The following is a 22,359-nucleotide window of genomic DNA, read 5'->3' on the forward strand; positions in this document are numbered from 1 at the left end:
ATAGAACAAAATAATAACTGGCTTATTTCATTAAAAATAATGCATCAACAATTATTTATTTCTGTCGAGTATTTTTGATTAAAAAAAATTATTTTGCTAAAATTCATTAAGGGAATACAATTAAATTACAGATGTAAAAGTTTAGAATCACAAAGGCTTTTGGGACATGAGGACAACAATAAAACAGAACTATCTCAGAACCCAAAGTCTTTGAGAATACTGGTGAAACGAGAGATTCTCCAAGCCCACTTTCTTCATCACATGTGTCTTTGATAGACATGGTGCTGGTTCCAGAGAGTTAGGGAGCTTTTCACCAGAGTTTGAGGCAGCTTGTGGAAACCATTTATTGTATGGAAAGTATTGGCAGCTTTTTTCCCCCTCGAGGACTCCGCAAACTTCTCTTTAATGAAGGGGAAATATCAAACACCATCCACATCAGTACTCATTGCCTGTAGAGGCTTTCACTGGTTGTTTCACAGCAGTAGAATTACAGTTTAGCTTTTTAGTCTCTTACCACCAGTTAGCAGTGTGCATTGCACAGCACAGAGTGTAACAAGTCTGTGGGGTCTAATTGAAGTCCGAACAGCAGATTGTCTTTGATCATCCTTCCAGATGGAGTGAAGTACGGAGCGATCTCAATGTCAGTCGCTGGAGCCAAAACCTTTGTCTAATCAAAAAGTCTACCTAATGACACCTCTCACAATGGAGAAAAAACTAAGCGATGGCTTTCTGGCATAAGAACATACATACTAATTGTGCCCCCTGGACTCAGACAAATAGTGACATAACTAAGAACTTTAGTTTCAAGTTTTAATGTCACATGCACAAGTACAGTGAAATGCCTTTCTTGCGAACCCCAAAACGCAATAATCAATAACAATGTAATACTAGAAAAAAACACGACAACTAAGAAGAAATATGAAGAACACAATAAGTAAGTAAGTAAGCATACTATATACAGGGTCAGTTCCAATACCACATTTACAATGTGCAGGGATACTGGAGTGATAGAGGTAGATAGGTATAGGGGTAAGGTGACTAGCCAATAGGATATAAGATAAACAGAGTAACGGCAGCTTGTATGTGAGTGTGTGTATAGAGTCAGTATAAATGTATGTGTTCGTAAGCAGGTGTGTGTGTGTGTGTGTGCGTGTGCATGCGCGTGCGTGTGCGTGTGAGAGAGAGTGTGTAGGGCCCTGTGAGTGGGTAGGGCCCTGTGAGTGGGTAGGGCCCTGTGAGCGGGTAGGGCCCTGGGAGTGGGTAGGGCCCTGTGAGTGGGCAGGGCCCTGTGAGTGTGTATAGAGACAGTGCAAAAATAAAAGGTCAATAAGGATACAAGGTTATCTCAGATAGTCTGTGTAGCTATTTTGTTAGCTATTTATCAGTCTTACTGCTTGGGGATAGAAGCTGTTCAGGAGCCTGTTACTGATTGCCGTGCGGAAGCATAGAGAATAGTCTATGGCTTGGTGGTTGGAGTCTTTAACGATTTTCTGGGCCTTCCTACCACACCGCCTGATATAGATGTCCTGGATGGCAGGGAGCACGGCCCCCGTGATGCACTGGGCTGTCTGCACCACCCTCTGTAGCGCCGTGCAATCAAGTGCGGTGCTATTGCCATACCAGGCAGTGATGCAGCCAAATGCTCTCAAAGGTACAGCTGTAGAACTTTTTGAGAATTTGAGGGCCCAAGCCAAACTTTTCCAACCTCCTGAGGAGGACCAGGCGCTGTCGCGCCTTCTTCATGACTGCGCATGCATTTGGACCATTTTAAGTCTAGTGATTTGGACACCTGCTTTGATTTGGACACCTGCTCCACTGTGGCCCCATCGATGTAGTCCACGATCAGCTAATTGGTCTTACTGACATTGAGGGAGAGGTTGTTGTTCTGGCACCACACTGCCAGGTCACTGATCTGCTCCCTATAGGCTGACTCATCATCTCCAGTGATCAGGCCTACCACCGTCGTGTCATCAGCAAACTTGATGACGGTGTTGGAGTCGTGCGTGGCCAATCAGTCCTGGGCGAACAGGCAGTACAGGAAGGGACTAAGCACACAGCCCTGTAGGGCCCTTGAGTTGAGAGTCAGCGTGGTGGAGGTGATGTTGCCTACCCTCACCACCTGGGGTAGGCCCGTCAGGAAGTCTAGGATCCAGTTGCAGAGCGAGGTGTTCAGACCCTAAGTCCTAAGCTTGGTAATGAGCTTCGAGGGGACAATGGTCTTGAACGCTAAGCTGTAGTCAATGAACAGCATTCTCACATAGGTATTCCTCTTATCCAGGTGGGTGAGTGCAGTGTGGAGAGCAATTGAGATTGCGTCATCTATGGATCTGTTGGGGCAGGATGCAAATTGGAGTGGGTCTAGGGTGTTTGTGATGGTGGAGTTAATGTGTGCCATAACCAGCCTCTCAAAGCACTTGATTACATGAATACAGAAGTGAGTGCTACAGGCCAGTAGTCATTGTAGCATGAAGTCTTAGAGTTCTTGGGCACAGGAATGATGGAGGTCATCTTAAAACATGTGGGGATTACAGTCTGGGACAAGGAGAGGTTTAAAATGACCGTGAATATGCCTGCCAGCTGTTCTGCGCATGCTCTGAGATCGCGCCCTGGAACACCGTCAGGGCCCGCGGCTGTTGACCTGATTAAAGACCCTTCTCACATCGGCCTCGGAGAGCGAGATCACCCAATCCTCTGGGTCGGCGACGGCCCTCACACCCAGCACGATGTTGTCGTTGTCAAAGCGTGCATAACATGCACCGTGTTCGTCTGGTAGAGAGGCATCGTTGGGCAGATCACAGTAGGGTCTTCGTTTGTAACCAGTATAAGCTTTAGCCCCTGCCACATGCGGTGGGCATCGGAGCCTGTGTAATATGATTCCAACCTTATTCCTATATTGTCCTTTTGTTCGTTATACCTCAGATTTACATCACTCTATATCATCCATAGGTTCATATCCATACGCATTTATAAATAATGCAGCAATATGGTTAATGCCCTGAATGTAAATAACGTTCACAACTTTATAACTCTCATGTGCGACGCAAAGGCAAGCTCATTTGACTTGCCAGTTGTCATTGACCATCACCAACAGTGTTCTGTTAAGCTGTGATTTAAAGGCACAATCTGTAAGATTTCCCACTGTTCAGTGGCAACTTAATGATATATATACCAGCAGGATCAACCTGTTGAAATAACAGGAGGGATATCTGGATTCCTCAGTAAAGGCTTCAGGGTGATTCCCTTGAGTGAGAGACTCTGGTTTGATTCTCATCCAGCTCATTCCTGGCATTTCTGAGTGTTCAGTAGCCCCTTATGTCTGTCACCCATCCATCATTTCTCTTGACAATTGATTACGTGTCTTAAACTTTAAAGTTCAATGTGATTAGTAATTATTCTTAACGTTTGAGCTGAGAATAATAGTTCATCTTAACCCACTGGAAGAATAGGCCATCTCAGACAACCTTTCCTGAGTGAATGCATGCATCATTCTCTCTAATGTAGGATAAAAGGAAACGGTAATTTGTCTACTCAACTTGTTTTGTTAAAAAAAAGTAAAACACTTTTCCGACTCCCCCAATCCAGATAGTCCCTTGTCAAATAGATGTTGTATTGAACACTCATCGGAGCTGTCTAAATGAAAGAGTTGCTTTGAGGGCATCAATTACATGATACACCTACAGTGGCCTCTTGATTTCTATACTCCCAGTGCCACGAGGTAACAATTCGATGACAACTATCTTCAAAGCTATGAACTCTGCATGGCTGGAATGGAAAGGCTAATCAGCCAATTTCCACTGAAAAGATGAAAAGACAGTCAGTGTAAATTCTGTTTATCCTGTCATTTTAAACCCCTTCTTCTCACTATATGATTGGCAGCAATAAACAGATTCATTAGAAAATATATGGTGCTGGATGCTGTAGAGCAGATATATGATTTTTATGGGATGAAAAAGTTTTCAAAGATTTCATAAACATTAAGATCATGCCTTAGATTGTTAGCAAGCGAACTTCAAAGCCAAACCGAATGCCTTTTTTATAAGTTCCTGTGGCAATTAGACAAAACAAGAAACATCCCTGAGCAAATCATGTTTATGCCACTCTGTATATACACACTTTCAGAATATCTTATTAAACACCAGTTGATTATTTTCCCGAGGATAAAACGGGTTTGAAATTGAATTTCTCTGCATGTTTTATTTATTTTACTGGAAATATACATTAAGATTACAAAGTAATTTGCAGTTACTCCCTTTTCCTCTTTGCGAATGTATCAAAATATCCTTGGCAGAAGCAATGCAAAAGACAGATTAAGTTTAATTAAATGCTCCATTTGGTTTAACATCGGGTGAATAAAGTAGCGATGTGCAACTTGTTTTTTTACTTCTTCATATTGAGCCATATGCAGTTTGTGATGACAAACTGGTACTGCATATCCTATGGTGTTGGCACATTCTGACACATTCTGATTCTGAAGAAAAATTGGTCATGCCATGTTTAAATTCAATTCTGATTCAAGTGAAGTGCTGTACCTCAGAAATGCAAATCTTAAAAAAAAAAAGCACAGCTAAACAAGACCAACGTGTCATTTAAAACAGGTCACATGTATAATTCAAAGCTCTTGTGTAACAGCAAGAAGAGTCGTTTCCCCCCTTCATTTGTAGACCTCCTGCTGCTTTCCATTCTGAGAGAAATGTTAGATGTCTTACCAAAAAGTCTTGTCTCCTGCTGCTAGCCTGAGAACTATCACCAAAGGTGAGTCAACAGGAATGACCAGCAGAGCACTGTGGGAGCTCTCTGGTTCTCCAGACAGCCAGTCAGAACGGTTTAGCAACCAACACCCCTCCATAAACACAAGGGAGGCTGTTACAACATACACCTCTCTATACTGATTCGGGCCATATAGTGGAACTTACTGTAGTGCTGTGTCAAACTGTGCCTTCAGCATCTTTAGAGAGATGAACGACTACATGTAGTCCAAAAGACTCCCTAGTTTACACTGTGGATTCCAAAAATAATCCAGGAGGGCATCCAGCTATAACCAGAGATGCAAAGTGAATGAATTTGTCTTCAATGGTTTGGATTGATATGCATTTATAGCAATTAAGACTTGGCATGAAGGTCTGAAGGGGATGAACATTTGTACGCTTCAGTGATTTGTCAATAATATTCTTTGGGGGAAAAATAAGTTCCCTTAACAATCATCAGTGAATTTTAAACAGGAATATTTTCAACTGTACACTTACTTACAAATCAGTCAGGGTTAGAATAAATAATTTGTTCAAATATTTTAGTTCTTGCCCTGAGAGGTCTGTTCTATATCATGTTCAAATGACATGAGCTAATTTCATGGGCTAATTTGTAGGAGATAGTTAGAAAGTGCAGATAATAAATGTACTTGGTCCGTTTTTGTGAATAAATCATCAACACCTCCCATGTTTTCCTTGTAGTGGGATCCAAATAATTTCCCCTGTCTGACAAGTAACGAAGCAAGATGCCCCAGAACTAGCCCTTGCACCATCTGTCTCACCACACGCTCCATTCCGGCAGTAACTTCTCATTTACACTGTCCACCAGCCTGCGATCCAGCCCTGCAACCCCAGGAACCAGTTACACACCTGTCCCTTGACAAGTTAATTAAATGAAAGGAATAATTGGTCCATGGCAGAGGATCCTAATAGCTCTGTCAAACTGTCATGCAATTAAAAGAGAAACTTCTAATTGGGACTGTATGGAAGTCCATGTGGCGTATAGGTACTTTATACAGTAAGAACATATATGGGGTTTCAGATACTACCTGAATTAAAGGAGAAACTGCCCTCCGTCTCTCTATCTCCTCCCTCTCTCCAAGATGGAATTCAATTGATCTGCCTTAGACTAGCTGATGAGGAGAGCTAACCCTTGAGTACTCCCGGACGGGTGTAATTGTGAACATTTATGCTAGAAAGAGAAATGTCTAATTGAAGAGTGAATTCTGGACACCTGTCTGAAGCCTTTTGCCTGATTTCAAGACTTCACGGTGTAGAGAGAGTTACTTAAGCACCTACTGTTGTATACTGGCAACCTAATGCCTGAACGGGTATGAATATTCAATTGCATGCTTCATTGTACCCTCTCGCATCCTTCAGGAGGGCCTGCACCTAGATGTTTGCAGACAAGTCTCTCAGTGTGTCCGTGCCAATTGGTGTAGCCGAACCATCTTAAACTATGAACTGTAAGTGTCATTGATAACACAAAGAAAGACAAACGTACATCAAGAGATTTCTGGATAAGAGCATCTGCTAAATGTGTAAAATGTCAATTTCAAGTTCATTTAACTGTCAGTGCAGTTATGAATGCTTGGCCAGTCAACCATCATTTGTGCTTGCTTATAAAATTGGATAAGTGGATAATCGCCTAAAAGTCTATTCAACAAGCTAGACTTCTTCCAAGAACTGAATGCAGCATCCTGATGCAGTGAACTGATTATTGAGTCAACTGTTTTGTTCTAATGCAGTCACATTTGATCTTACGCTTTCTTTGATGTCATACAGATGTGAGCACTGTGAATCAATGCTCTAAAGTTAGTGTTTTTCTGCTGTGTCAAGGTAAGATGAGGTGACTAGAAAATACATACTTTTTCCTGGAAATGTCCTTATTTTTTTAATTATTTTTTTACTGTTTTCACATCACAAGTTTCACATTTTGTTAAGCAAAGGTAATCCTTTAACAAATAATAGCCAAGTGTCAGGATCTGCATGCAATGCTCGGTTGGCAACTTTCTTAGTCCTTCTCTAAAGGCCGAATCCTAACTTGACAAGCACCAATTTCTCATGTGTCATCCAACTCTGAACTCAAATGACTGCAGACAACATCACTTTACATTCAGGCCCAAGCCACTTCCTGAATTTAACCACTAAAAGAGAGGCTCCTAATCTCCAGGATACAGGCTTTTAGCATAAAAGCAAATTAACTCATTGCTGACGGAGCCAGGTAGCTACATCTATTAACAATCCCTGTGGGAATACATTTCCACCACAATCCATGAGAAAGTTTATTGGAAATCCCTAGCGCTGCCTGAAAGAAAGGAAATACATTAGAAAGTTAACTTCAAACAGTTCCTCTAAAGCAGTGGAAGTTTGTTCACAAGCCAGATGATTAAAGAGGTGATCTCATTTCCATAATTGAATTTGAAGGAATTTATAGTGCCTCCAAATAATATATATTTTTTTTAGCTAAATTGGCTACTATTTACATAAAAGCCACCAGCTGTCTCCACAAAGGTAAATTAACCCAAAAGGCATTATGCCTGGCCCTTTCAGCAACAGCAGTAACAAGTGTAAAGGGATTGTAGGATTGCATCTAAATATGTGTCAGCAGCACACAGTGTTCAGGGAATAATATTCAAATGTGATCTGAATACTAAAAGACGTGGATGATCAACAAGTAATGAGCAGAAAACAAAATGGGCCAGCTTTTCACATTGTTCTCCATCAACGGAACAAACAATTGGGATGAAAGAAGGTTTCTTTTTTATTAACGTAATTTCAGCATGGCCAGAAATGTGTTCAACAAAGTATACTCAGTCATCATGCCTAAAGAAAGTGACATGTTGCCTATAGGAAACCAAATAAGCAGATTTAATGAATACATTAACATGAACTATCTATTTCATTGGTGCCATAAATACATGCAAATAAAGTCATAATTAGGTTTAAAAATTCCATTTCATGGGATAATCAGACTTAAAAAAAACTGGTTTTAATCAGATTTCAACAAGGATATTAACTCGGTGGTAATTTGAAGGGCATTTATTCATGTAGAGTATATTCAGCCTAAGCCTGAGAGCAGTTGATTAATTAAATAAAATTAAACCGTTGAGAGCTTTTATTCAGTAGAAATGTTAAAACACTGTTAGGCACTATGCTACAAGAAAGATGTTTTGTTTCACCAATTTAGTATGAACAACCCCAATTGAAAATAAAATGTCTGATTTTTCAAATAATTTGAAAAGAATATGAATTTAAGAGGTTATCTTTTGTTGTGACCCATAAAATACTTCTATATCTCATTCTTTTGCAACTTGTAAAGGCTGTACAATTCTGAAAAGCAGCTGGTAGACATTATACTTGGGGATGGCTGAACACAAAAGCTGGCATCAGAAGTCGTGTCGTGTATGTATTGAATAGTAGGACTATCTTTACATCAGGGTTTGTAAAGATAGCAAAATGGCCATTTATAAACTGGGAGGTTTGAGCTCTGAATGCTGATTGGCTGACAGCTGTGGTATATCAGATCGTATACCACGGGTATGACAAAACATTTATTTTTACTGCTCTAATTACGTTGGTAACCAGTTTATAATAGCAATAAGTCACCTCGGGTGTTTGTGGTATATGGCCAATATAGCACGGCTAAGGGCTGTGTCAAGTGCATCATTTCATAATTGGGATTAAAAATTACAAATAAAAATATAGGACAAAACACACATCACGATAAAGAGAGACAACACAACACTACATAAAGAGAGACCTAAGACAACAACATAGCAAGGCAGCAACACATGACAACACAGCATGATAGCAACACAACATAACATGGTGGAAACACAACATGGTAGCAGCACAAAACATGGTACAAACATTATTGAGCACAGACAACAGGACAAAGGGCAAGAAGGTAGAGACAATAATACATCTCACAAAGCAGCCACAACTGTCAGGAAGTGTCCATGATTGAGTCTTTGAATGAAGAGATTGAGATAAAACTGTCCAGCTTTTAAGAACAGCCCTTAGCCATGGTATATTGGCCATATACCACACCCTGTCGCGCCTTATTTATGAATTTGAAATCATTCCCAATTAACTCATGCCGTATACTAAACCCATCGCTATGAACAGCAGGTAAAGCGGTCTATTTAAAAAAAAAAAAATCCTTTATTTAACAAGGTAGGCTAGTTGAGAACAAGTTCTCATTTGCACCTGCGACCTGGCCAAGATAAAGCAAAGCAGTTCGACACATACAACAACAAAGAGTTACACATGGAATAAACAAACATACAATCAACAATACGGTAGAAAAGTCTATATACAGCATGTGCAAATGAGGTAGGATAAGGGAGGTAAGGCAATAAATATGCTATGGTGGCGAAGTAATTACAATATAGCAATTAAACACTGGAATGGTAGGGTGTGCAGAAGATGAATGTGCAAGTAGAGATACTGAGGTGCAGAGGAGCAAGATAAATAAAGAAATACAGTATGGGGATGAGGTAGATTGGATGGGCTATTTACAGATGAGCTATGTACAGGTGCAGTGATCTGTGAGCTGCTCTGACAGTTGGTGCTTAAAGCTAGTGAGGGAGGTAAGAGTCTCCAGCTTCAGAGATTTTTGCAGTTCGTTCCAGTCATTGGCAGCAGAGAACCGGAAGGAGAGGTGGCCAAAGGAAAAATTGGCTTTGGGGGTGACCAGTGCGATATACCTGCTGGAGCGCGTGCTACGGGTGGGTACTGCTATGGTGACCAGTGAGCTGAGATAAGGCGGGGCTTTACCTAGCAGAGACTTATAGATGACCTGGAGCCAGTGGGTTTGGCGACGAGTATGAAGCGAGGGCCAGCCAACGAGAGCATACAGGTCACAGTGGTGGGTAGTATATGGGGCTTTGGTGACAAAACAGATGGCACTGTAATAGATTGCATCCAATTTGTTGAGTAGAGTGTTGGAGGCTATTTTGTAAATTACATCGCCGAAGTCGAGGATCGGTAGGATGGTCAGTTTTATGAGGGTATGTTTGGCAGCATGAGTAAAGGATACTTTGTTGCGAAATAGGAAGCCGATTCGAGATTTAATTTTGGATTGAGATGTTTACTGTGAGTCTGGAAGGAGAGTTTACAGTCTAACCAGACACCTAGGTATTTGTAGTTGTCCACATATTCTAAGTCAGAACCGTCCAGAGTGGTGATGCTGGACGGGCGGGCAGGTGCAGGCAGCGATCGGTTGAAGAGCATGCATTTAGTTTTACTTGCATTTATGAGCAGTTGGAGGCCACGGAAGGAGAGTTGTATGACATTGAAGCTCATCTGGAGGTTAGTTAACACAGTGTCCAAAGAAGGGCCAGAGGTATACAGAATGGTGTCGTCTGCATAGAGATGGATCAAAGAATCACCAGCAGCAAGAGCGACATCATTGATGTATTCAGAGAAGAGAGTTGGCCCGAGAATTGAACCCTGTGGCACCCCCATAGAGACTGCCAGAGGTCCGGACAACAGGCCCTCCGATTTGACATACTGAACTCTATCGGAGAAGTAGTTGGTGAGCCTAGCGAGGCAATAATTTGAGAAACCAAGGTTGTTGAGTCTGCCAATAAGAATGTTGTGATTGACAGAGTCAAAAGCCTTAGCCAGGTCGATGAATACGGCTGCACAGTAATGTCTATTATCGATGGCGGTTATGATATCGTTTAGGACCTTGAGCGTGGCTGAGGTGCACCCATGACCAGCTCTGAAACCAGATTGCATAGCGGAGAAGGTACGGTGAGATTCGAAATGGTTGGTAATCTGTTTGTTAACTTGGCTTTCAAAGACCTTAGAAAGGCAGGGTAGAATAGATATAGGTCTTTAGCAGTTTGGGTCTAGAGTGTCTCCCCCTTTGAAGAGGGGGATGACCGCGGCAGCTTTCCAATCTATGGGAACCTCAGACGATACAAAAGAGAGGTTGAACAGGCTAGTAATAGGGGTTGCAACAATTTCGGCAGATCATTTTAGAAGGAGAGGGTCCAGATTGTCTAGCCCGGCTGATTTGTAGGGGTCCAGATTTTGCTGCTCTTTCAGAACATCAGCTATCTGGATTTGGGTGAAGGAGAAGTGGGGGAGGTTTGGGTGAGTTTCTGTGGGGAGCGCAGGGCTGTTGACCGGGGTAGGGGTAGCCAGGTGGAAAGCATGGCCAGCCGTATAAAAATGCTTATTGAAATTCTCAATTATTGTGGATTTATCGGTAGTGACAGTGTTTCCTAGCCTCAGTACAGTGGGCAGCTGGGCTAGGTGCTCTTATTCTCCATAGACTTTACAGTGTCCCAGAACTTTTTTTAGTTTGTACTACAGGATGCAAACTTCTGTTTGAAAAAGCTAGCCTTAGCTTTCCTAACTGCCTATGTATATTGGTTCCTAACTTCCCTGAAAAGTTGCATATCACGGGGGCTATTCGATGCTAATGCAGAACGCCGCAGGATGTTTTTGTGCTGGTCAAGGGCAGACAGGTCTGGAGTGAACCAAGGGCTATATCTATTCCTGGTTCTACATTTTTTGAATGGAGCATGCTTATTTAAGAATAACCAGGCATCCTCTACTGACGGGATGAGGTCAATGTCATTCCAGGATACCCCGGCCAGGTCGATTTACCAGAGCCCTCAGCGCTCTGGTAAAACTCCAGGCACTTCACAACTGCCTGTATTGTGGATTTACACTACATTACAGAAAACTGGTGAAACGCAACATGTCCCTGAAGCTGGAAATTGAGGACTCTTCAAAGACAAGAATGGAAGGGCAAACGATTAGACACAAGGTAGCCTAAACTACACGGAAACTATGAGAAAGATCTGGATCTTCTTACCAAGGCAATGCACCAATATTGGAACATGGAATGCCAAAACAATGTATTTATTTACGATTGTGCTAGGCCTTTACCTTTCACCTCTAAACATTTCTAGTTTACTTCAGAAGTTCCTTGCACACTTTCCTGTTGGAGCAGGTGAAACCTTCACACGTGTTGTGGTTAATCGTACCACAATGACCTCTGTGTCAGCAGCAATAACATATCGAACTTGAGGTTACCACGGAGGTGGAAAGAAATCTAGACAGCATATCAGCTCACACAATGTACAATGTAATCTATTATGTCCTCTCCTACCTACACACAATGCTTTATGGTAAAGGTGACTGGCCCCAAACCACTCTATGGTGGAACTTGTATAGCCGGTGCTAGTCTCATTTATGGCAGTGAGGTTGAAGGAGTATTGAATAGAAATGCCTTGCTCATTCAGTCTGTTCTAAGGCATTTAACTGGACATTATTTGTGTCTTTGGTCATCAATGATTTGTGAAAAGTCAAGGCATTTGAAAAACCTAATTCAAGGTAGAGTTCAGGGGTCGATACCATGTAGACAATGTTTAAAACGAGGTTGATTTGTCGCGCACGTACCTAATATTTTTGTGCAGGCTCTGATGCCCACATTACTATTCATTCTATGTGCTGTGTAACACAAGTCATGTGGAACGCAATACGCCAACAATGAACCCTTTACAATCTAGCTGCTGATCATTTATATAACTGAGGAGATAACAGGGAGGTATCGATGGCTTGAAAGTCACAGCTCACTGGCTAATTGTATGAAGGTTTATAATAGCGTCATGGAGACAGGGCCCCTTCACCAACGTATGGCATCAGATATATGAAACCTTCTATGTGCATCTTTACGGTGAGGTTATTTTCATCATATTCTCTATTTTAAGGGACATTTGTATCTGTTTCTCCTGTCCCCATCACATTTAATTGTGTTCTCAGTCTATTGCACAGTTCTGATACATTTGTTTCTTTGTTCCTGGTAAAATCAGCAGGGTACTTTCAAACCCTGAGAGCCATATAATTACAGAAAGTAGTCAGTGACAAGAGAGAAAAACAGGCAAAGTAAATAGTGCCAAATCAACACTACTGTGGGCCTTCATCCCAAGGTATTTAGCTCTGTATATGAGGGGAATCTCAATCAGTGGCAGTCCACTTGGTAAAAATAATTCAAAATCACATCATTTCAAGCAGAGCATTCAAATGCCAGCCTGATGCTGTATTGAAGAGCACATCCCCGCTCTCTGAGAGCGAAGACCAACACTATTTATAATGCACGGCTTCAGTGGCATCAGCCTTTTCATTAGTCATGCTGTCCATGGCTCTTTCATCCAGCCCGTTTTCCCTTTATAAGCCCTAAATGAGAGAATGATTACATGTTACTACATGGCTGGCAAAACAGATTATAAGCATTACAAATGGCAAACTGGAATATTTATTATCAAACAAATACCAAATGTACTTTGTAATACTTCAAACATGCCTGACAAAGGAAAAATAATAGTTCTGACGTGCACAGAAATTTACTTGAGGAACACGGTGGCTCTGATGATAAGGGCTTGATACATACAATACATTCTGGCCCATAGATGTTGATACCACCTTGTCTGTAGGTAAAGATGAAAACAGCCCCTATGGAGAAATTATTGGCCTGCAAATGCACAGCTTATTGATACCTCAAGGGCGCCATCTTCTGGTAGGCTAAATATTTCAGCTCGAGTGAGAAATGAATGATGCATGCTCGATCCCAATTTTTTGTTGGATTTACAGATGTGGTATGGATGTGACTTGTACTTATAAAGTATGTCTAAAATATTTTAGGGAAGGTTTCAAGAATTGTAGATGTTGAATAATGTAAATCATTGTAGAATATCCATCGATTTTAATGAGTTGGGTAAAGATATCATAGAACTCTATAGATTTTTACAACAAGTACATTCAGGAAGGACAAATAGAGGGGCTCCTCAAGTGCTTTAGCACCTAAAGCCTTTCTTTGCAGGTGAACAAAGCTTACAACACGCATGGAAATATACAGTCAGACCATTTAATTTTTTCTGTACGACCTGGCAAGGAAAAACAACTCTGACGACTCCTTTCGGCTGGCTTTTGGTTTGACTGTCCTGACGTCACGGAACACAGCTGAAAGCTTCTGCTGAAGCTGGTGCGCCAATGCCCCGTCCCAATACTTACAAATCAGAGAGCCACCGGTCTGCAACACCTTCTCAGCCAAGTCAATCAATGACAATGACATTGTGATGAGTTTTTCATGGTCCATCTCCTTGAAACCACTGGCATTGGGTGCCATATCACTCATGATGACATGAGCCTGTGCACCAGGGAGAAGTTCAAGCAGCTTGGCATGTGTGACTGGGTCGGTGATGTCATGATTGGACAGGAAGTGAGCTCCATCTAGAGGTGCTATACGCAGAAGGTCAATTCCAACCACAGTGCCACGGGGAAATTCTCCATCTGGAAGTAACAAAACATGCAAGAGGTCATGAAGTGTGGAACTACTGTCATAACTCATTTTCACAGCTTATTGTGCTAAAAGGACATTGGATAACACTGTCAAGCCTTGACAATTAATTTCACTGATGGCACACTGATGTTCTACAGATGATCCTAATGTTTGGCACACAGCTCTCCACAAGACCAACAATGAACTTAAAATGTCAGAAAAGAGAACAATGAGTACATTGATTCTACCCCCAAAAGTAACATTCATATTTATTATAACGGTACTGAGACGGTTCAAGGTTCGGAGGCCAGATCAGTTTGTCCACTACTTCGACCAAATAAAACCTCTTGTCTCTAAACTTAAAACCTCTCCACTGTCACTACCTACAACAGCCTCCACTCCCTCTGTGCCCTAGTATGTAGTCCCCAGTGTCGCTCTTCCTCCCTCGCCTGCAGCAGACACAGCCCTGAGCATGAATCTCTCACGCGTGACACCAGCAGTACCACAGCATCTTCTAGAGGAGGAGATCAGCCTGGTGCTTCAGCATAGGGATGAGGTTTGGGAGCTGCAGTGTGCAATGAATAATGTTGAGGAGGAAAACCAGGCTCTCAGAATGGAAGTGTGTAGACATAGAGAGGAACTGCCCAGCACAGTCAACACCAGCCACATGCACGACCTGCAGAAGGAGCTACATGAGCTAAGGCAGGAATTTCTCAGCCACAACCATCCACTCTACAAAGAGTCCGACAAAAACCAGGACAACGGCTGAATCAGAACCCACCAACCAACCCAACCAACCAATGCACTGACCCAACTGACCACTCCATCCCCAACTCACAGCCTGTAATTCTCCAATCACTCCTGCCATCCTCCATAGACCTGACGAAAAACCACACATGACATTAATGATGGATTCAAATGGAAAGTTTATATGAGAGAATAAACTTTTCCCAAATAAAAACGTGTCAAAGTTATGGTGCCCCACAACAGAGAGAACTTTGGAGATATTGACTGTGGCCCAGTTTGGCTCCCCCAGCCATATCATCATTCACACAGGGACCAATGACCTGTGTGTCCAACAGGAGCGGGTGACCACATCACTAAGAGTGATAGAAAGGGCCTCCGCCATCTTCCCCTTCACGAACACAGTAATATCTACCCTGCTCCAGAGGAGAGATTTCCACCCTGCCACCATTCAGAGGGTAAATGCCAGCCTCTCTCGGGACTGTGTGCTATGGCCCAACGTATCCCTAACCCACCATCAGCCTGGACTGTCTTTACTACAATGTACACCTAAACAAAGAGGCAGTCCTCACCTTCGCCAGGACGTTAAAGGATGTTGCTCTGGATGGCCGGTCCACCTCACATGAGCAACAGAACAGGCACCAACTCCATGAGACAAATCAGATGCTCCTTTAGACCTGCATCTGGTGGCACCTCACAGAGATTGGAGAACAGCCAGCAACACTGCCCCCGCCCACACCACCCTCTACCACTTCTCTCCAAGGAACCGCATACAGATACACTGAGCTATGCCCAAGCCGTACGCAGTCAAAGAGGCCCCATGCAGAGTTGGGAGCATCACCGGCCACACTGCCCTCCACACCACCCTCTTCAATTCCCCTTACAACCTCCCTCCCAGGCTAGTTTTGGTTACACTCCCTACTCCCATCCCCAGGACAGGCCTGGGACACTCCTGCCCACCATAGCAGCTCCAGCCCTGCAACAGGAGCCACACCAAGGCCTCCTGTGCACACCCAGAATGGAGCATTGGCAGCCGCCTCCTTTGGCGGGAGCTTCATCCGGGTGGACTGAGCTCTGCCAACACTGCTCTCCCAGTTCCTGCCCTAGCCACTGCATCCAGCGACGTGAGGGAGGTCTGTCAAATGCTGTCTACTCTGCTCTTATGTGGGTTGGCCAGAGACCGTGGCAAAGTCTCAGCTCACTCAGCAAATAGCTGCAGATGACCCTATTCCTGTTAGCTCTTATGTGACTGAGCTGAATATGCCCTCTGACTTTAAATCCCAAGGGTCTTGGGCTGACGCACCTAAATGTGCAAAGTATGATTTAAAAAAATGGACACAATTGACATTTGGGTGCAGGACTCGTGTCCTGACATTCTGGTTCTCTCGGAAACATGGTTAAATGGTTCTGTATCTGATAAAGACATTGAAGTAAATTATAATGTATTTAGATGTGACAGATTACAGAAAGGGGGAGGAATGGCCATATATGTCAAATCTAATTTTATGGTGTCCCAATCTTTAGGGGATTTTAATCTGGATTTGCTATCCCCGGCCTCAAATCAATTTAAGAACATATACATTGATTTTAATCTGACTCAATTGATCTCAAAACCCACACGACTAAATGTGAAAACCCCGTTAACTCCTCATTGATTAATTTCATTCTTACTAATAACACCGAAAATATATATTTTAGTATTTATGATCTCAGTGATCATTGTCCCATAGTATGTATTAGAGATACAAAACAGCAAAATACTAATCCTTGATTAATTAAGAAGAGACATTTGAAAACATTTTCTCCTCAAGGGTTTTAAAATGACATGTTCTACTCTGATTTAGCCACCAGCTCCTGTATTCCTGACCCTGAGTTGGATCTACTCCGATTTCAGACCACTCTCGTCTGAGTGTGCCAGAGTGCAGAATAACTGATTAATTTTCGAATGCTCAACACCCATTGAATATGGCCAGTGTCAGTAAACCTCAGCAAAAAGTTGTATTTAAAATTGTTGCCAGCAGCAGTTAGTCAGTCACAAACACTCTGAATAACATGAAAACAGCCTAACCAGCTCTGCTAGGGCGAGAAAAATGGTCAGAGTGAAGTGTTCTCTCATTTATGCCTGGAAGTAGCTAGCCTGCTAGCTAACTTTAGCCAGTGAGCTTGGGTGCTTGACTGCCGTTGTGAGGTCAGAACGCTCGGATCAACCCTACTCCTCAGCCAGAGCATCCAGTGTGCACTCTGAATGCTCCAAGAGCGAAACGCTCTGAATTTACAAACGGACAACGCTCTGAATTTATGAACGCCCAGAGCGCACTCTGAGCTCTCTCTGGCAATCCAGAGTGAATTTATGAATGCACCCCTAGTGAATCTTTGTTTTAATTTTTAAAATGTGCTATCTGTGATGTGCTAGATGCCTTGCTTAAGATTGGGCTGATATGCTTGATTCATTTTTGCGGCAGCTCTCTGCACCCCTGATAGCTGAATCATTAACCCATATGTTTAACCTGACGATTATATCTGGTACTATCCCCAAGGTTTGGAAGGCGGCCCAACACCAAGGTGTTGACCCTTGTGACCTAAATAATCATCAGCCTATTTCTAAAAACTTTCTTGCCTAGATAAAATATTAGAATCCTTGATTAATTCTCAGCTAAGATCTTTTTTATCTTTGAAATGTATTCTAAATGTACATCAGTCGGGTTTTAGACCAGGTCATATAACTATCTCTGCTGCATCCTTAGTTATAAATGATGTAGTTAACTGTATGGATAAAAGGCAACATTGAGCTGCCCTCTACATTGACCTTTTGATACTGTTGATAATTCACTGCTAATTCAGAGCCTTTCCTCAATTGGTCTAGACCAGTAGCGGTTCTGGGGACGGGAGGGGGGGGGGCAGTGCCCCTATGACAACAATTTTGGACCCCCTTGTGGCCCCCCTAAATGTGGAGTATGAAATGATTTTTACATAACTAATTTTTGCTATCGTTCTTTTTTTACATCCGTTATTAGACAGTGGCAACGATGATGATTATGAACATGGTCTTTTGCCTGCAATGCAGTGAAGAAAACGATATGACAACAATAACGTCTAATGTAACTGGCCCCTCTAACAGTACAACTGGCCCCAGCTTGGCCCCCCCCCAGTTGAAATGGTCTAGAACCACCACTGGTCTAGACCAGGCTGAATGTAACTGGTTTAAAAATTACTTGACAGATAGAACTCAATGTGTTTCTACTGACGGTGTTAAATCAGGTTTGCTGGATATTACGAAAGGTGTACCATAACGGTCGATTCTGTGTCCTGTACTTTTTACATTAACAATATCGACTCTTCTGTAAAAAATATTTTACCTGCATTTGTACACCGATGGTACTGTTGTGTATGTTATTGTCCCCACGGGTGACCAGGCTCTATCTGAACTACAGTCTGCCTTCATTGTATTGCAGAACAACTTTATTGACCTGAAATTAGTAGCCTACTGAATGCAGGTAAAACTAAGTACATGTTGTTCTCTAGAACACAGAAAAATATTTAAGCATATGTCCTTGGGATGGTGTTCATACTGATCGTGTCCCTGCTTACGGAGATAGATGAAAACTGTCTTTAAAAAGCATGTTGAAGAGTTAGTAAGAAGCTTCTTCTATAGAAATATAATGGGCTTCTTCTATAGAAATATAATGGGCTTCTTCTATAGAAATATAATGGGCTTCTTCTATAGAAATATAATGGACTTCTTCTTTAGAAATATAATGGGCTTCTTCTATAGAAATATAATGGGCTTCTTCTATAGAAATATAATGGGCTTCTTCTATAGAAATATAATGGGCTTCTTCTATAGAAATATAATGGGCTTCTTCTATAGAACTATAATGGGCTTCTTCTATAGAAATATAATGGACTTCTTCTATAGAAATATAATGGGCTTCTTCTATAGAAATATAATGGACTTCTTCTATAGAAATATAATGGGCTTCTTCTATAGAAATATAATGGGCTTCTTCTATAGAAATAGGTCCTGCCTCTCACTAAATAGTAGAAAGCAGATTCTTCAGTTGATGTTCCTATTGGTCCTAGACTATGGCAACATCATCTATGTGAACGCAGCTGCCACTTCATTAAAGCCATTAGATACAATTTATCATCGCGCACTATGCTTTATTACGGGCGACAATTTTAGTACTCATCATTGCATTCTCCACCAGAAAGTTGGTTGTCCCTCTTTGATGTCACATTGCTATGTTTTCATTTATAAAGCCCTTTTACAAAAAGTTCCACTGTACCTAACATCTTGACAAAACTTTAGACATAGGAGCTGATTTAAAAAAAATTTTTAAAAAGCTGATTTACCTTTCTTGCACCTTATTTGTGGCACAATCTTCAAAATGTTCTTAAAATGTGATGTTTTGGTGCCTCTAGGGCAATTCAGAAGGCTGATTGAGGACCTTATTACTGATGAATGGGTTTGTTTTTTATGACCATGTTCTTTCTGCTTGTATTTTTTTTTTCTTCTATTGTGCATATGTTCTGTAGTTTAAGTAATTCAGGGCTCATCTGTAAAGGAGACCTTGGTCTCAGTATGACTCCCTGATAAAATAAAGGTTAGATAAATAAATGCAAATAACCATGGCAGTCAGAACAATGTCAGATGCAGGAAAATATATATTTGGCCTGGCTGGTCGGTTAATTATAACAGCATGTCATGTGCTAATCTGCCAGTTAGGTAAATACAAGACGAACTCACTAGCCCCAGTTGAGTTGACCCTGTGAACAGCTATCTGGCTCCAAGCACCCGGTGCAGCACCACAATCTATTACGTTGAATCCAGGTTTTAAAAGTTTGTATTTGTCATCAATCTCCAGCAGTTTGAAGGCGCTTCTACACCGGTAGTTGTGCACATGGGCAGCCTTCACAAAGGGGTCATTAAGCTGCCGAACTATCCAACGCTGATCGGCAGTACTCTTTCCTTTCAGATTATGCGCAGCCTTTTTTAGGAGATGTACAGAGGTATGTAGATATGATTTTTGGAACACTGAGTTCCACATTATTTATCTAAATGTAATGGCAAAGATGTTCTAATCTGTGCTAATGCTGCTGGCAGACAGTATTTCGTTCGATTTTGCAGTTGCACTTCCTGATCACGTGAGTTTGTTAGACACGCTCGATTTAGTCAAAGACAGCCGACTCCGCGATTTAGCGCTCCCGGTAGTCCTGCAGGGAGACATTGGAATCATACGTGATCCGCCAACCCGGCGCGCCGCGCGAGCTAAATTGAACGCAGCTAATTAATCTGTCCGAGAACGTCAATGATGCACATCATCTGCGCAGAAATTATAACGCGTGGCAATTATTGAATTTTCAAACGTGTTAAATTATATGAGGATGCGTAATTAAATATGTTACCATAATACTACAGCAACTGCTATCACCAGCTATGGATTTTTTTTTGTTTTATGGTTTGGCATTATACTTCTGTTTCCAGTCGACAATAGTTGAGGGTAACACATTTTCACAGATTTTTAACTAAAACGACCAAATGTATCCTTTACTGTTTTTATCAATGTCGAATGTTACAGGTCAGTGTACGACACATTGAATACGATCACCTGGCAGGCCTTGCCACTGTCAACGTGGGACTGGAGAAATTCGTTATTCATTCTGGATAACTCTAATCTATGAAAACCATTTAAGGACTAGATTGACAACCTAAACGTTGCTATGACAGCAAGTTACTTGCATGGAGTTTTACTTCTAGTCTACTTGAAGAATGCAATAAAAGGCTACTAGTTTAAGTTTGCTGCTGTGTATTGCTGTGATGTCTTGCATACCAGAACTCTTACAATAGTGTTTTGGCAGAAAATAACTTTACAGAATGCTTCTCAATAATCTGCAATGTATCATCTCTAGAGATACTGTAGCTTCGATACAACCAAGAGAGTGAGGTCATCCATGGATTGTGGTCTACTGATTATTACACACTGATTATGTATATTACAGGTACAATGTTTACCAACAAGCTGCTGACTCTGGTGCTGCTGGGCATGAAGAAGAGAGGGTTCGGAGCAGGGAAGTGGAATGGGTTTGGTGGCAAAGTCCAACCTGGGGAGACTATTGAAGAGGCTGCCAGGCAGTGAGATTTGTTTCAGTCCTCGGTCGATGTCTTGAAAGGTTTCCCTTCAGTTTGGTTTAACAATTTGCATGTAAAATCATGTTAACAGATTCCAGCACTGGGCAGCATCTGATACTACATACCCCCATAAATGTCATATTGTGATGTTACAGTAGGCATGGTCTGATTATTGCCTGTTATGAGGCCTACTATCTATTTTTTTCCTACTCTGGTCTGAAAGGGACACACTTTCCTGCTGCTTTCTTTCTACTTACAAATGGTTTGTTTCTTCCAGAGAACTGCAGGAGGAAAGTGGCCTCACAGTGGATGCACTTGATAAGATTGGAAATATCAAATTTGAATTCATCGGAGAAACAGAGCTGCGTGATGTCCATGTTTTCCGAGCTGACAACTACAACGGGGAGCCAACAGAGTCAGATGGTATTCATTCTCAATCTCATGCATTCTATTTAGGGCCAGCTTTGTGACCAGGATAAACTCATAGCCCAATAGGCTATAATCATAGACCCCATAGTTTTCCTGGAATAAACTGCTGCCCTATACTACATGCCTTTTTATGGACATTTTAGACCGATGTCTGCTGAAGTTCACCAACTTATACATTTTCTCTTAGAGATGAGGCCGCAGTGGTTCAACTCAGACAAGATACCCTTCGGGTCAAATGTGGGTTGACGATATTCTGTGGTTTCCACTGATGCTTCAAAAGAAGTTCTTGGGCTACTTCAAATTTCAGGGTCATGACTTTATCATCGATCACAAGTTAGAGGAGGTAGAAAATCTTTAAGACAGACTACTGGCCTCTGACTCATTCATACTGTATCAAAGAGCATTCCCACATTGTTGCCTACCTGAAACATCCCTGGAGAAATACTGCAGAATTCCTACTGATTCCAGCTATCCTTGTTCATATTCAGTGCCAAGAAATCCCCAGGTCTTTGTAAATGTACAAACACTTTGTTGCCAGTGAATCAGTAATAATTCCCACTGAGCCAAAACTAAATACTGGATGTGTAAATGTTGCTGACATATGTATCCCATTCCACTATTGTGTTTATATTACATTTTTAAAGTGTGTGTGAATGCAGTGTGCTCTTTAGTAAAGAATGCACCGCTTTTTTTGTTACTTAATCAAACAGGTGGAATGACAATGACATCAGTCTGGAATGACAATGAAATTAATTGTTCAACATCCTGTTTAATTCAATTTAGTATCAGGGTAATTTTTATATTTATTTAACCTTTAACTAAGCAAGTCAGTTAATACATTTTTATTTACAATGATGGCCTACTCCGGCCAAACCCGGACGACGCTGGGCCAATTATGCGCCGCCCTATGGGACTCCCAATCACGGCCAGATGTGACACAGCCTGGATTCGAATCAGGTACCATAGTGACGCCTCTTGCACTGAGATGCAGTGCCTTAGACCGCTGC

At 41.9% G+C, this 22,359-nt stretch overlaps 1 protein-coding gene and 1 pseudogene across 2 annotated transcripts; one reads left to right on the forward strand and one right to left on the reverse strand.

The window, feature by feature from the left end:
• Positions 1–11,269: 11,269 nt before the first annotated feature.
• On the reverse strand, positions 11,270–19,941 carry LOC106607333 (rRNA methyltransferase 2, mitochondrial). Of its 2 annotated transcripts, XM_014204198.2 has the most exons (3): positions 19,541–19,941; positions 13,782–14,060; positions 11,270–12,947 (listed from the first exon to the last, which is right to left on the reverse strand). In XM_014204198.2, exons 1-3 carry the CDS (start codon positions 19,839–19,841, stop codon positions 12,919–12,921), a joined length of 609 nt encoding a protein of 202 aa, XP_014059673.1. In that variant the 5' UTR covers positions 19,842–19,941; the 3' UTR covers positions 11,270–12,918. The 2 variants fall into 2 exon arrangements, with proteins under 2 accessions (XP_014059673.1, XP_014059672.1); XM_014204197.2 differs by lacking the exon at positions 11,270–12,947 and having other exon boundaries at positions 13,009–14,060.
• Positions 19,574–22,273, forward strand: LOC106607334 (oxidized purine nucleoside triphosphate hydrolase-like; annotated as a pseudogene).
• The last annotated feature ends 86 nt before the right edge of the window (positions 22,274–22,359 follow it).

Source organism: Salmo salar, chromosome ssa06, assembly GCF_905237065.1.
Source record: "Salmo salar chromosome ssa06, Ssal_v3.1, whole genome shotgun sequence".
NCBI lineage: Eukaryota > Metazoa > Chordata > Actinopteri > Salmoniformes > Salmonidae > Salmo > Salmo salar.